General features: G+C 35.5%; 1 protein-coding gene across 1 annotated transcript in view; it reads right to left on the bottom strand.

Annotated features, from left to right (window-relative positions):
• The window catches only part of LOC107688186 (mannosyl-oligosaccharide 1,2-alpha-mannosidase IA), a 240,934-nt gene that overhangs the window by 54,497 nt on the left and 173,837 nt on the right, over positions 1-12,600 (bottom strand). Inside the window, exon 4 of the mRNA XM_016485782.1 lies at positions 8,222-8,302. Within this exon, the coding sequence (XP_016341268.1) occupies positions 8,222-8,302 (81 nt within the window). The remainder of the gene's footprint in view (positions 1-8,221; positions 8,303-12,600) is intronic.

Below are 12,600 nucleotides of genomic sequence, written 5' to 3' on the forward strand. Positions count from 1 at the left end.
GACGCATCCAAATATTTGTCCAATATATATAGTATACCATCTGTGTGCCTGCAGCATAAGTTTTCATGAATATTTTTTCAATAACTGTGATTGTAATTCTCGCATACTATATAGTACGGTTATAATGTGACTCAGAAAGCAGCCCCTCAAAACTGACTGGAAGTTCAGTAGAGGACAAATGCTGGGAGCACAGCTTGTAACCCTGGATCCCGCGTCTGTCGTGAATTTTACAGGCAGTGGTGACCGAGCGCCTCGCCTTCGGCCCGGACCCACAAATCAACATCAAACTCGCTTCTGCAGAAGGAAGGCTCAACTTTCTGGGAAAGCATTGATTGCGAGCGCAGGCTTCTGGGATCGATAGCGCTCTCATTGTTTAAAGCAATGGCCTTTAGCCCATAAACAGCATTTTCTGCAGAGGCAATCGAACGTCTTATGACCATCTTTTTAATAATGAGAGACGGGCAGCAGAAGTCCAATCTGGAATGCTTTTGACTCTCTGTATTCCTGAAATTTGCATCCTTCCAATGCAAATGGATAAAGAAGATGACAACACCCATTAGCTGTGATTATGGCCCTGTCCACATGAATGCGGTTATTTTTAAAACCTCAGCTTTTTTTACACGGTTTGGCCGTTCGTCCACATGCAAACGCAGCAGCAGGTCACTGAAACCGGACATTTTTGAAAACACCTGCCAGGGTGAAGATTTTCAAAAACTCCGGTTGCAGTGTTATTGTGTAGACAGCAAAACCGTTGTTTTTGGCTTGTGACGTCGGAGCCTGCGCTGTTATCTCCGCCTACTGGAGACTTTTCAGGCTTCTGATTGGCCAACATGGTTTTACGGTTGAGATTATATCGCCACCTGTTGGTGCGTCATAGCATGCCTTTGCGTTTTCATGTGGACGGAGATTTTTTTTAAAACGGAAGGAAAAACTCTGTTTTTAAAAATGCCCGTGTATGTGTGGACATGACCTAAATTACAGCACAACATCTCATACCTTATGACTTAAAGGAATAGTTCACCCAAAAATGTTAATTTAAATGTAGGGCCCTATGAATTTGGCAATGCGGAAAATGTGGATGGAACTGTGGAATGGAATTTACTGTATAACACAGAATGTCATGGAATTTGGCAAATTTTGGATGAATAAATCAAAAGTAGGGCTGCACAATTAATCAAATGTCAATATGGACCAATGTCTGTGAATATTAAACCTAATTTTAACAGTAAAACCTCTGTTCTGCAGCACTTGTTAGCCAAAAAACAAAAAGAGTTGTTAAATTTAACTTAATTACTGTTTAAAAGATTAATGAAATTACTTGTGTTATGCCTTTGATTAACACTGATAATACATTTGTATTAAAACACATATGCAGAATTTTTTTTAGCAGACAACAGATTTTCTGAAAAAAAAAAAAAAATTATATATATACATATATATATTTATATATGTATATATAAATTTAAACAGAAAAAAAAAACAGAATCTAAAAATGAATTTGCAGAAAAAAAATTGGAATTTGGAAAAAAAAAAAAAATTATGCAATGTTTGTGAAATGTAACTTTTCTCAAAATTCCAAGTTCTTAACCTAAATACATGAACTGAAGCTCTTGGTTTTTAGAATGTTTTAAAGGGGTCATCGGATGCAAAATTCACTTTTACATGTTGTTTGAACTGAAATGTGTCTTGGCAGTATGTGTACACATCTACCTTATAATGATAAAAATCCACCTAGTGCTTTTTTTAAAACCTCGATAAATTCAAATCCCTTTCTCATATCAAGCCGTTCTCAGATTCTTGGCGGTGTGACGTCACACTGGCTGGCCCCTCCCACGATTGTTGATTGACACAAAATAATGATAAAAATCCACCCAGTGCTATTTTTAAAATCTCGATAAATCCAAACCCCTTTCTCAAATCAAGCCGTTCTCAGATTCTTGGCGGTGTGACGTCACACTGGAAGGCCCCTCCCACGATTGCTCATTGACACTGGCGTTTTACCTTAGACCTGCCCTGAGTGAGCTGTCATCAGTCCGCCATAGTTTCGCCACCGGAGCAGATGTAGACAAGAATGACTCCTAACAAGCAATTGAGGTGTTTTGTTGTTGGATGTAATAATGAACATAGCAGTCGTTATTTACTCCCGACATCTGAGCCGCTGAAGACACAGTGGATTACATTGTTTTTGAATGTAATGCACCCCCGATCTACCTAAATGTGCGAATCATTCATGATCCAGCTTCACCTACAGAAGAAGTGAGTATAAGGTTTTTGTTAATGAATCTTTGCAAATCGCCTTTCCTAATAATGAGCTAGTTAGCAAGTTTCACAATGAATGTGGCTAAAGTTTACCGTCTCACAGAGCGGCTCGGAAGAGAGGGGCGGGGTCAGCAGAGCTCATTTGCATTTAAAGGGAAATGCAACGAAACGGCTTGCTGTGAACAGAGCTGTTTTTGACAGGGTGTTGTTTTACACTACCACTGAGAAATTTTAACCAAAGTATGTTATAGACTTTTCATTAAGACCCTAAAGAATCATATCAAACTGTGGAAAATGGGCATCCGATGACCCCTTTAAAAATCATGCACTGTGACGTAACCTAACTGCAACCAAAATGCAACATTGTGAAACGTTCTGTTCTTGTGGTAAAACCAGAAGCAAGCACTTTGAGTAACATGAACCGTGTAACTTCATTAAGTACAATAACAGGCGTTCAGAGTTTTCATTCCACCTGTCAGAGAGCAATGAGCTCATTTTCTGTCATTTCCTACCAGCCAGGTTAAACTCAAGAGTCAAAGATCTTGTTAGCAGCCATTCTTCCTCAGAACGGTGAATATGAAACACTGCATCACACACGCTCCATCTCCAAATTACATCCAGAGATTAAATTGAGCTCATTCTGAACATCCAGCTGGTTTTTTTGGGCTGACTATAGCGATCTGCTTCCATCTTTTTTGCAAAAAAATGATTTTGCAAAATATAGTAAAGAAAAAAACATGCATGCATGAGAACTGCAGGTCTTTTTAAATGCACTCTGGCAGGTTTTCTGGATGACACTGGCAGGAGGTTGGAAATAAATGCCGACTGACATGCGGTTATACCAACAGGGAAATGTAAATAAAGCAGCGGGAAAGAAAGAAAGAAAATGCTAAATTGAACAGGTATGTGTGAACTTAATGACTGTATCAATAATGCAGCAGCTGATTCACAGCAGGAGAATCAACCATGCATGATGTTTATTCAGGTCAATCTGACGTCCTGAATGGTTTGATATGATCGCTGTAGCTCGACTGATAAAACATTTATGTAAAGACGGATCCCGCGAGCTGACAGAGGTGAAGGAATGACAAAGAGACGCAAGCTAATACCAACAGTGATTTGATCTTGAGGTAATTCCTCAGAGAAATAGGCTATAGGCTTTTGACGTTACTGCCGTAATGGTTATATGCAGAATATTTCAAGATACTGCAGGTGCAAAGAGGACAGGCTTTAGTAATCCAATCGCTCAAATAAATAGCTTATAGACGAGGATGGCGCTAACCTCCTAGCTGTTGAGCTAGAATCGAAGAGCTAAATCATCAAAAGATGAAGCTGGTGCAACATTATGGTGCATTCAAGTCCTCCTGGAAAGTTGGGAAAGTCATAATTATAAAATTCAACTTGTCAGAGCAAGATGGCAATGTACCTTTCTGTGTACAATTCAATATGATTGTTTGTTTTTATTTAATTTATGAAGCTGCTCTAAATTGAATCAATATATATTTTATTATAATTGTACAATATTACAGTATTAATACATGCAACTTACACTGAAAAAAATGGTGGCAAAATAACTTTCACTTAGCAATTGCTATTCAATTTCACAAATAGTTATAAAAATAGCACAAAATATTAAATTAAATATGACATTTTGAAGTAGCAACACTAAAATATAATTTTCTTGTAAAATATATTCAATCTTTGTTTTAAATCTTTATCTACAATGTAGATTTTTTTTAACTGAAAAATATCATTTATTTTAAGAAATTTTAACATTAATACAGACTTACTATTAATAGTATGTAACATTAAATTAAACCATTTTTTTTTAAAGTAGGAAGACTGAAATAGTTTTTTCTTGTAAAATATACTCAGTAATCTTTGTTTTATGTTTTTACTTTACTTTTAAACTTTGAGAAATCTTCTTTTTTTTTTTTTTTTTTACAATGTAGATAGTTTTATTGTAAGTGAAACATATTTTCATTTAATTATTTCATTTCATTTTTTTTTTAAATTTAGTATTAATACAAATACTGCATGCATTGTGTCGGACATATTTCACTCAGAAACTCTGGGCTTAAACATTGCTAAAAAAATCAACAAATATCTTATGCAATATTATTTTTTTCCAGAACATTTATCATGCTTTAAGAATGTTAAGTTGTTTTTAGACAAAAATACTGATTAAGAAAATAATACTATTTTGTACTGGGCACTGACATAAACATGCAAAGACACATATAGTAGCTCATTAGTTCTATGCCAGCTGCTAATTATAACAATACAATCTGCTCTACACTACTGGGTCAATTACACATAGATGTGCATCAATGAAAATGTCAGTTTTACTTCATTCAGGTCACCTGGCATATCTGCGGGATCTTACAGTAAATTAGCACAAGCGCAGAGGTAATATAACGCCCTTCAGTTTCATACTAACAAGGGCGATACAGCGGACTGATGTTCTGTTGGCAAGTGGAAGAAGACATTCATCAGTAGCCATGGTGTGCAGGGACAATTTACAGAGTGGATTACAGCCCAGTCTGTCATTTTTGAGTAGTTTGCAGAAATTCACTGGTTTTTACAGTCATATAGATGCATGATACATATGATGTGAACCTTCAAATGAGTCTCGCTTGATGTAAAGTACATGCATATGAAGAAAACACGATTTAGGTCACCTTTACTGAGCAGCCGAGTGTGTAATGAACGCTAATGTAGAGACATTATGACGACTGAATATTGGGATGAACATTACACTGTATCACACTGTTTATTCATTCACAAAATGTACATACATTTAAAAATTATTACATTTTATTATATTAATAATGACAATAAAATGTTTGCCAGTATAGAGATGGGCTGTTTATCTCATGGGCGAGTAACTTCCGGCAAACATTTGCAGTTATGACCATTAAGAAAATTAATAAAATGAAAAATGTATTGTTCACATGAGCCAGATGGATGTCAATGGCTACTGCACAATGTTTTTTTTATATACTTTAATTTACAAACAGTAAGGATGCAATTATTTTAAAACTGTGCTTGATACCAATAAGCTGATAATTAGTTTCATGTTATGGCTGACAACCGATAAATGGCTTATAAAATTCTATAATATTTTAATGAAAAATAAAACTATCATATAAATTAATAATAATAAAAAAATAAATAAAAATAAAATAAATAAATAAATCACTACAAACTAATATATATATATATATATATATGACTTTCTATCTATCTATCTATCTATCTATCTATCTATCAATCAATCTGTCTATCCATCTGACTGTGTCTACTTATCTTTTAATTTTATTTTAGAAATATAATTATATTTTATAATAATATTTTTACCTACAAACTTCTACTCTATAAAATACTTTAGAGCTTGACAAAATAAATATATAAATTACATTAATTATAAAAAAAGAAATATGAAAACTTAAGATTTTAACTTCCATGACTTTTCAATGTCTAGACATCACTCTTTTAACATAAATAAATAAATAAAATTCTTAAATAAAAATGGTCGTTGTTAAGGGATAATAAATGAATTAAGAAAAAAATTAAGAAACTTAATTTCATTTTAAATCTTGATTTTTAGTTGTTTTAACACATTTTATATTTAACATATTTTTGATATACATCAATAACGGATACTGATAAATAAAAAAATGCATCATGCATCCTTAAAAAACAGTTAAGCTTTGGACGTTCAAAATACAAAACATTAATAGAATGTGTATATTATTACATAAGTCCCAGGCTGACCGAATTTAGAGTTTTAGAGTCAAGAACAGCTAACATCCATGACCGAGACGATAGCGACCGTTATGTCATCATGTTTAGCCTAGAGAGAGAAAGCGATTTTATCGGCTATCAAAACAAGAGCAACTCTTTCCTTTGAACAAATGGAGCTCTGCAGCTGTAAATCCTGCTGTAAGCCCTGTGATGTTTCCCTGAAAGCTCCTACCTCATGCTGTCGGCGTGATTTACACACGCCTCGCCACCGTGGCCGTTTCGCAAAAGTGGGTTTTCCAATCACCCGCCCTTATCTGCATGGGGCGCAACCTCCCAGAAACTCAGGGAAGGAGATGGATGAGATAAATCTACATCCAGAACACACATGCATGATGGATTCCCAGCGTACATGAATGCAGGGATAGATCACTGCAGACTGCTGAGCTCTCCTGAGAGATTTATCAGAGACGTGGACAACAAACTCCATCGACAGTGAGAGACGGAGACAGAAAGTCATGCACACTTTCAGTAAAGTGCAAAACTAAAGCAGAAGCATCATAAACAGATTCTCTTTACGTCCACATCCATCAGAGATGAATGTAACAGTTAAATTACATAGAAACTATCTGCTCAAATTACCAAAAATTTGAATAAATGTAAATGTAAACCATAAAAAAAGAAAGAAAAAAGATCCCTAGTTAGTTCAATTCAGCTAAGGAAAGCTCAAAGTGACTCAGAATTCGAGATCAACAGATAATTGGTTTAACCGATATTTTTACAGATATTTTCAACTAATGATTACATTTATGCAAAGGTGATAGTCTCCCTTCACTTTTATATTACTCCATTTGAGAACATTAACATCAATTTATTTCGCCTATTGTTAATATTATTATTGCTGCTGCAGTTGTTGTTATAAAAATGCTGTGTTTTTATTGAGATATGAAGATGAAATGGAGCAAAAATTACATACAGACTATCTGGTCATACTACATGAAATAATCTGCTCGAATGTGCTGAAGTTGCACTCAATTATATCAATTTACCACAAAAATAAAATAAATGTTAATGTAAACAATAAAAACAATTTAAAAAGAGTCAATTCAAGAAGAAAATACTGCAGGAAGACGTAAATTCTAGAGAAGAGCATTTTAGTACCATTTTAAGTACCATATTTGCATTAAATATATGCATTACATTTTTATTGTAATTGATGTCTCAAATATATAATGTTTGAATAAACCTTCAAAGTCTGTCAAAGTCTGGCAACAGTTTGGAGTAAAAATACAATAACTATATGACTAGAAAGCTGAAGAAAGCTCAAAGTGACTCAGAATCAGAGATCAACCGATACTCGGTTTTACAGATAATTTACCAGTATTTATTTACCAGTAATTATTACATTAATGCAAAGTTGATAGCCTCCCTTGACATTTTTACATTTATGCATTTAGCAGATGCTTTTATCCAAAGAGGAACTACAAAAACTTCTGTTTTTTATTTCACAATTATTAATGTTCTCCATTTAAAAACATTAGACTTTGTCAATTTATTTTGCCTTTTGTATTAGTGTTGCTGCTGCTTCAGTTGTTCTTATTTGAAAAAAGAAAAATGCTATGTTTTTATTGTTGTGATATGAAAATTAAATTAAACAAAAACAAGTAAAACAGTAAATAAATATCAGTTCTGCATATCGGTTATTGAACATACAGATAATCGGCATCAGTATTGGTTCTAAAAAATAAGTATCGGTCGATCTAATAAAAATGATGGAGAATATCACATTTTACAATTGTATTCCTACTATATGCTCCCATCTCTCAAACAAATATGTCTATATTGAGCATCTCAATGCTCAATGAAACATCAAAATGACTCATGTGATGTGCATATGTAGCACGTGTGTCTACATCTGACACAGATCTATAAACACAGATGTATGGGCTCAGAAAACAGAGCATCCGTCTTCCTCTTTGACTAATTCTGACTGAAAATCAATGTCCATTAGGTTGACTCACGACTCTGAGTGTCGCCTTTATTTTACTTTCGACTTTAATATGATGCCCTCGGGTTTCAAAACTTGGCCCATTTCAGATTAACCACGCATATGTGATCTCGCTGTAACTTTTATGATTAAACATGAACTCCTGTTCCAACTAATTACATTAAAACGAGTCAAACTTAAGCGAGAAGCACAGATGAGACTGAATCTTACCTCAGCTCCCGTCAGGTAGTACGCAGAGAGAAGTCCGCCAACGTAACGGATGTTCACCTCGAACAGTGACGCCTCTCCATTCTGCAGAAAACAAACAAGAAACTCATCTTTGTGTTTTAGAAACAAAACAAATTACATTAATAATTGAGGAAAACATTTTCCAACATGCTGTATGGTGAAACAGCAAGGTCATGTTCATACTACAAGGCTGTTTTTACCTAAACAGGTGTTGAGAAACTTTGCTAGTTCATATTATGAGGAATCAAATTTCCCTTAAATATTTTGAGATGAAGCAGTTTATTGTACTACCTAGGCCAAAACTGAAGATTTATGCATTTGAATTGCATTTAAAATTTCCATCCATTTGAACTGAATGTGATGCATATTTGTCTGCCAAACATAAATGAAACAGATCATATCTGGGTAATAAACAATGTGTTTCAAAAACACAATAATCAGGTTTCTATATTTATCATCAATAAATCCAATCTCAATTAGAAACTCAATTTCTAAGGGTCAGAAAGAGTACAGAAAATAGTCACGGAAAACCAAACTATTCCTGTTTTGCCACAATAAATGGTCCTTCAGGAAAAAATAAAATAATAAAAATGCATGACCGCTTTAAAGTACATTCACATCTCAAAGAGTGTTTTCTGGAATCCATGCGGCCGTGACCTCTGGCCGTGTCACTCAGTGACTCGTATTCAATGCCGCAGTGCTTTCCTGCTGCGGGGAATCTGCCAAGATCTCTGCGGCCAGGGCCGAGAGGGCAGACCGTTATTAAGCACTTTTAGACCCTGTTTCCCACTGCTGGGAGTCAAAGGAAGCTATTGATTTTTGAAGAGCGTGTGAATAATAGCAATTGTGCAACACAAACTTTTCTCAGCAAGACCACTATGAATTGTTTTTCCTATTGCAAATCAAATTAAATCAAATCTCAAAATGATTGCATTTAAAGTCACTCACCTCAAATTTAAGGTAAGGTACAGTTCAACCCCAAAAAATGAAACAATAATATCCTTCCATGGAAACACAAGAACTTGTCAGAACGTTTACGCAATGTTTCCATAAAATAACCAGGTTCGAAAAGCACACCTTAACAGTACATTTTTTACTTCAAAAGACTAATAATATAGCACATCAGTAATATGAACTATATTTTCATGGTGTTTTTATATTTTTACAGGCTCCTATCACAGTATTACTGAGTTGTACTGAAAAGAGCAGATTTGACATTCTGCAAAAACCATTTTATCCACAGATAATAATAAAGTTAATGACTGTTTTTCAGCATCATAAAATGGTGACGCTCATAGACATTTAATGCGACGCAACGGTCAAAGATATCCATCCGATGCAGGTGTGGGCGGTTAAAGCGATATACCGAAAAAATATATCAACCGGAATTAATATGTGAGTATCCATTCTTTGGTGATTATGCCAGTGTTTTCTGAGGCACTAAATCTCGAGCGCAGGCAAAAGAAACCATATTCACCTGAGTTATGAATGATAGTTTGCAGTCTGACTCTGAACTGAATATAAGATAAAAAAGACCTCGTCTAGGTTTGAGTGTTTCACGACAAAGACGCCAAAACAAACACACCAGCGCTATCCATGTAGTCCGATTCATAATAGGCTAAATGACTCAGTTGAGCAGGTTATTTAAATGAATCATTTTCACTGGTATGAATCAGTCTGATGAATCCTCCAATGAACTTCAAATAACTATTTATTTATTCCTTATTGGCTACTGAAAGTTCATAAAATATAAAACATTGTAATTACTGAATCAACATCAGACTCACTGAAATGCCAATTATTATTGCTTTAAATGTTGTCCGTCAAATGTTGAAACAACCCAGCATTTTTTGGTTGCGTGGAAGAATAAATGACTCAGTTGAACCAGTTCTTTTAGTGAATCATTATAATTGCTGTTTGAATTAGTCAGAAGAATCCTTAACTGAATGAAACTGAACAAGCCAAAGCGGTATCTGAATCATAAACACTTGACTAAAATGCTATTACTACTTTGAGCGTTGTCCGTCTAAAAAATATAAGTTGTTTTTCTTCTTTTTTTTCTAGTGCAGCTTAGTAAAATGTAAATATTTGTAATTACAGACTGGATGTGTGGAACAACGTGATTCAATTGAACCGGTTCTTTTAGTGAATCATTCTCATTGACGTTACTGATTTGAATTAGTCTGACGAATCCTTCACTGAATGAAACTGATTCGTCAAGTGGGTTAATTAATCAACCTCTGAGTCGCTAATGCAAATTATTACATTTAATGTTTTATATTTACCTTTAACGTATTAAAATTGTTTCATTCATGTTCATTACTGCTCAAATAAGAAAAGAAAAGAAACAAAATAAAAATGTAAAACCAAAACTATACCAAATACAATGACATACATTTTGGCTTATATCAGCCTTATGCATGTTTACACAATAAAACTTAAATAAAAAAACAGCATGAAAAATTGCTTTTGTTATGCAGTGGCCAATAATAGAGACTATTAAGATAAGGGGAGTTAAAGGCCAGGAGAGGCCCTAAGGAGACATAATATGTCAGCATAATTACAATCACTTGAGTTTGCAAGGAGTTGAGGTGACAAGAGTCCTTATTGACTGGCAGCCACTTACAGGAAGGAAGCAGAATCTCTGGAGTTAGACGGTAAGAGAATTATAGCAGAGAACCATAGAGTCTAATCACCTCCTCAATCCATCCATTGATGCCCTGATCAACAGCACACTTAAATCACACTCACATCTGAAATTTAAAGAGGCTTCCAGCTCAATTTGTGTCACAGCAGAACGACAGCAGTCATCTATTACAGCCTGCTTCAGAGCGACGTGTCAGACGAAGAGAGATGACTATCCAAAAAACACAAGCCTTCACTGCGAGCCAAATGAAAGTAATCCCAACTCACACAGAGAGTATTTCAGTCTTAAATCAACTGCTGAACAATTCACAGCGGCAAAACCGAGCATGTTTGAAGAAAGCACGCTAAACAACCATGAATTAAGAGAGGGTTTAAAAGGATTAAACTGTAAGAAATCAGACAAATCCCAAGCTACAACGCTTAAGCAGGTATTTGTGGGTAAATATGTTTGTGTATGTGAGTGTCTTTCCATTGTAAAAACACAAATCTTGAATGGCTCTCACTCTACTTTCTGTAATGTTGCAGTATTTAGCTATAAAATAAAGAGTGATTCAATTAAATGGCACATTTCTTAAAAGAAAGAGTTCTTTTCACCCAAAAATAAAAATTTATTTAGTCATCCTCAGGTCATCCAAGATGTACTGTAGATGAGTTTGTTTCTTCATCAGATTTGGAGAAATGTAGCATTGCATCACTTGCTCAGCAGTGGATGCTCTGTAGTGAAATAATAATAATTCATTACATTTATATAGTGCTTTTCTGCTTTTCTAGGCACTCAAAGCACTTTACATTGTCGGGGGTATCTCCTCATCCACCACCAGTGTGCAGCATCCACCTGGATGATGCGACGGCAGCCATAGTGTGCCAGAACGCCCACCACACACCAGCTTATTGGTGGAGAGGAGACAGAGTGATGAAGCCAATCAGTAGAGATGGGGATTGTTAGGAGGCCATGATGATCAGAGGCCAATGGGCAAATTTGGCCAGGATGCCGAGGTCACACCTCTACTCTTTTCGAAAGACATCCTGGGATTTTTAATGACCACAGAGAGTCAGGACTTCGGTTTAATGTCTCATCAGAAGGACGGTATTTTTTGACAGTATATGTGTCCCCGTCACTACGTCACGGGTGTTAGGACCCACACAGACCACAGGGTGAGCACCCGCTGCTATCCTCACTAACACCTCTTCCAGCAGCAACCTAGTTTTCCCAGGAGGTCTCCCATCCAGGTACTGACAAAGCCCAGCCCTGCTTAGCTTCAGTGGGCTACCAGTCTTGGGCTGCAGGGTGATATGGCTGCCTGTATTTAATGTGTTGAATTAATGTCTTGAGTAGCCAAAAGCTGTGCGTTTGTAAGAAACTAATTGATAATTAAGATGTCTTTATCTCTAAACTGTCACTTCTGACCAAAATTCAAGTCCATAATCCATAATAACGCTTCCTCCAGTGAAAAAGTCCATCTCCTGTTGTCTCTCACATCAAAATCCAGCCACATATTTGTTTAGAGCTGTTTTGGCTTGTAAACGGTGCTTGATCTGTGCAGATTTCTCTCCTGTTTCAGACCAGACCACTTTTTCACTGGAGAAAGCGTTATTATATGGACTCATATTTTAGTTTAAAACGTCTTAATTATGGATTTGTTTCAGCTTTTGTCTTCTCCAGATGTTAACTGATGGACTGGAGTGCTGTGGATTACTTGTGGATTATTGTGATG

This window comes from Sinocyclocheilus anshuiensis, unplaced genomic scaffold, assembly GCF_001515605.1.
Source record: "Sinocyclocheilus anshuiensis isolate Anshui unplaced genomic scaffold, SAMN03320099.WGS_v1.1 scaffold1162, whole genome shotgun sequence".
NCBI lineage: Eukaryota > Metazoa > Chordata > Actinopteri > Cypriniformes > Cyprinidae > Sinocyclocheilus > Sinocyclocheilus anshuiensis.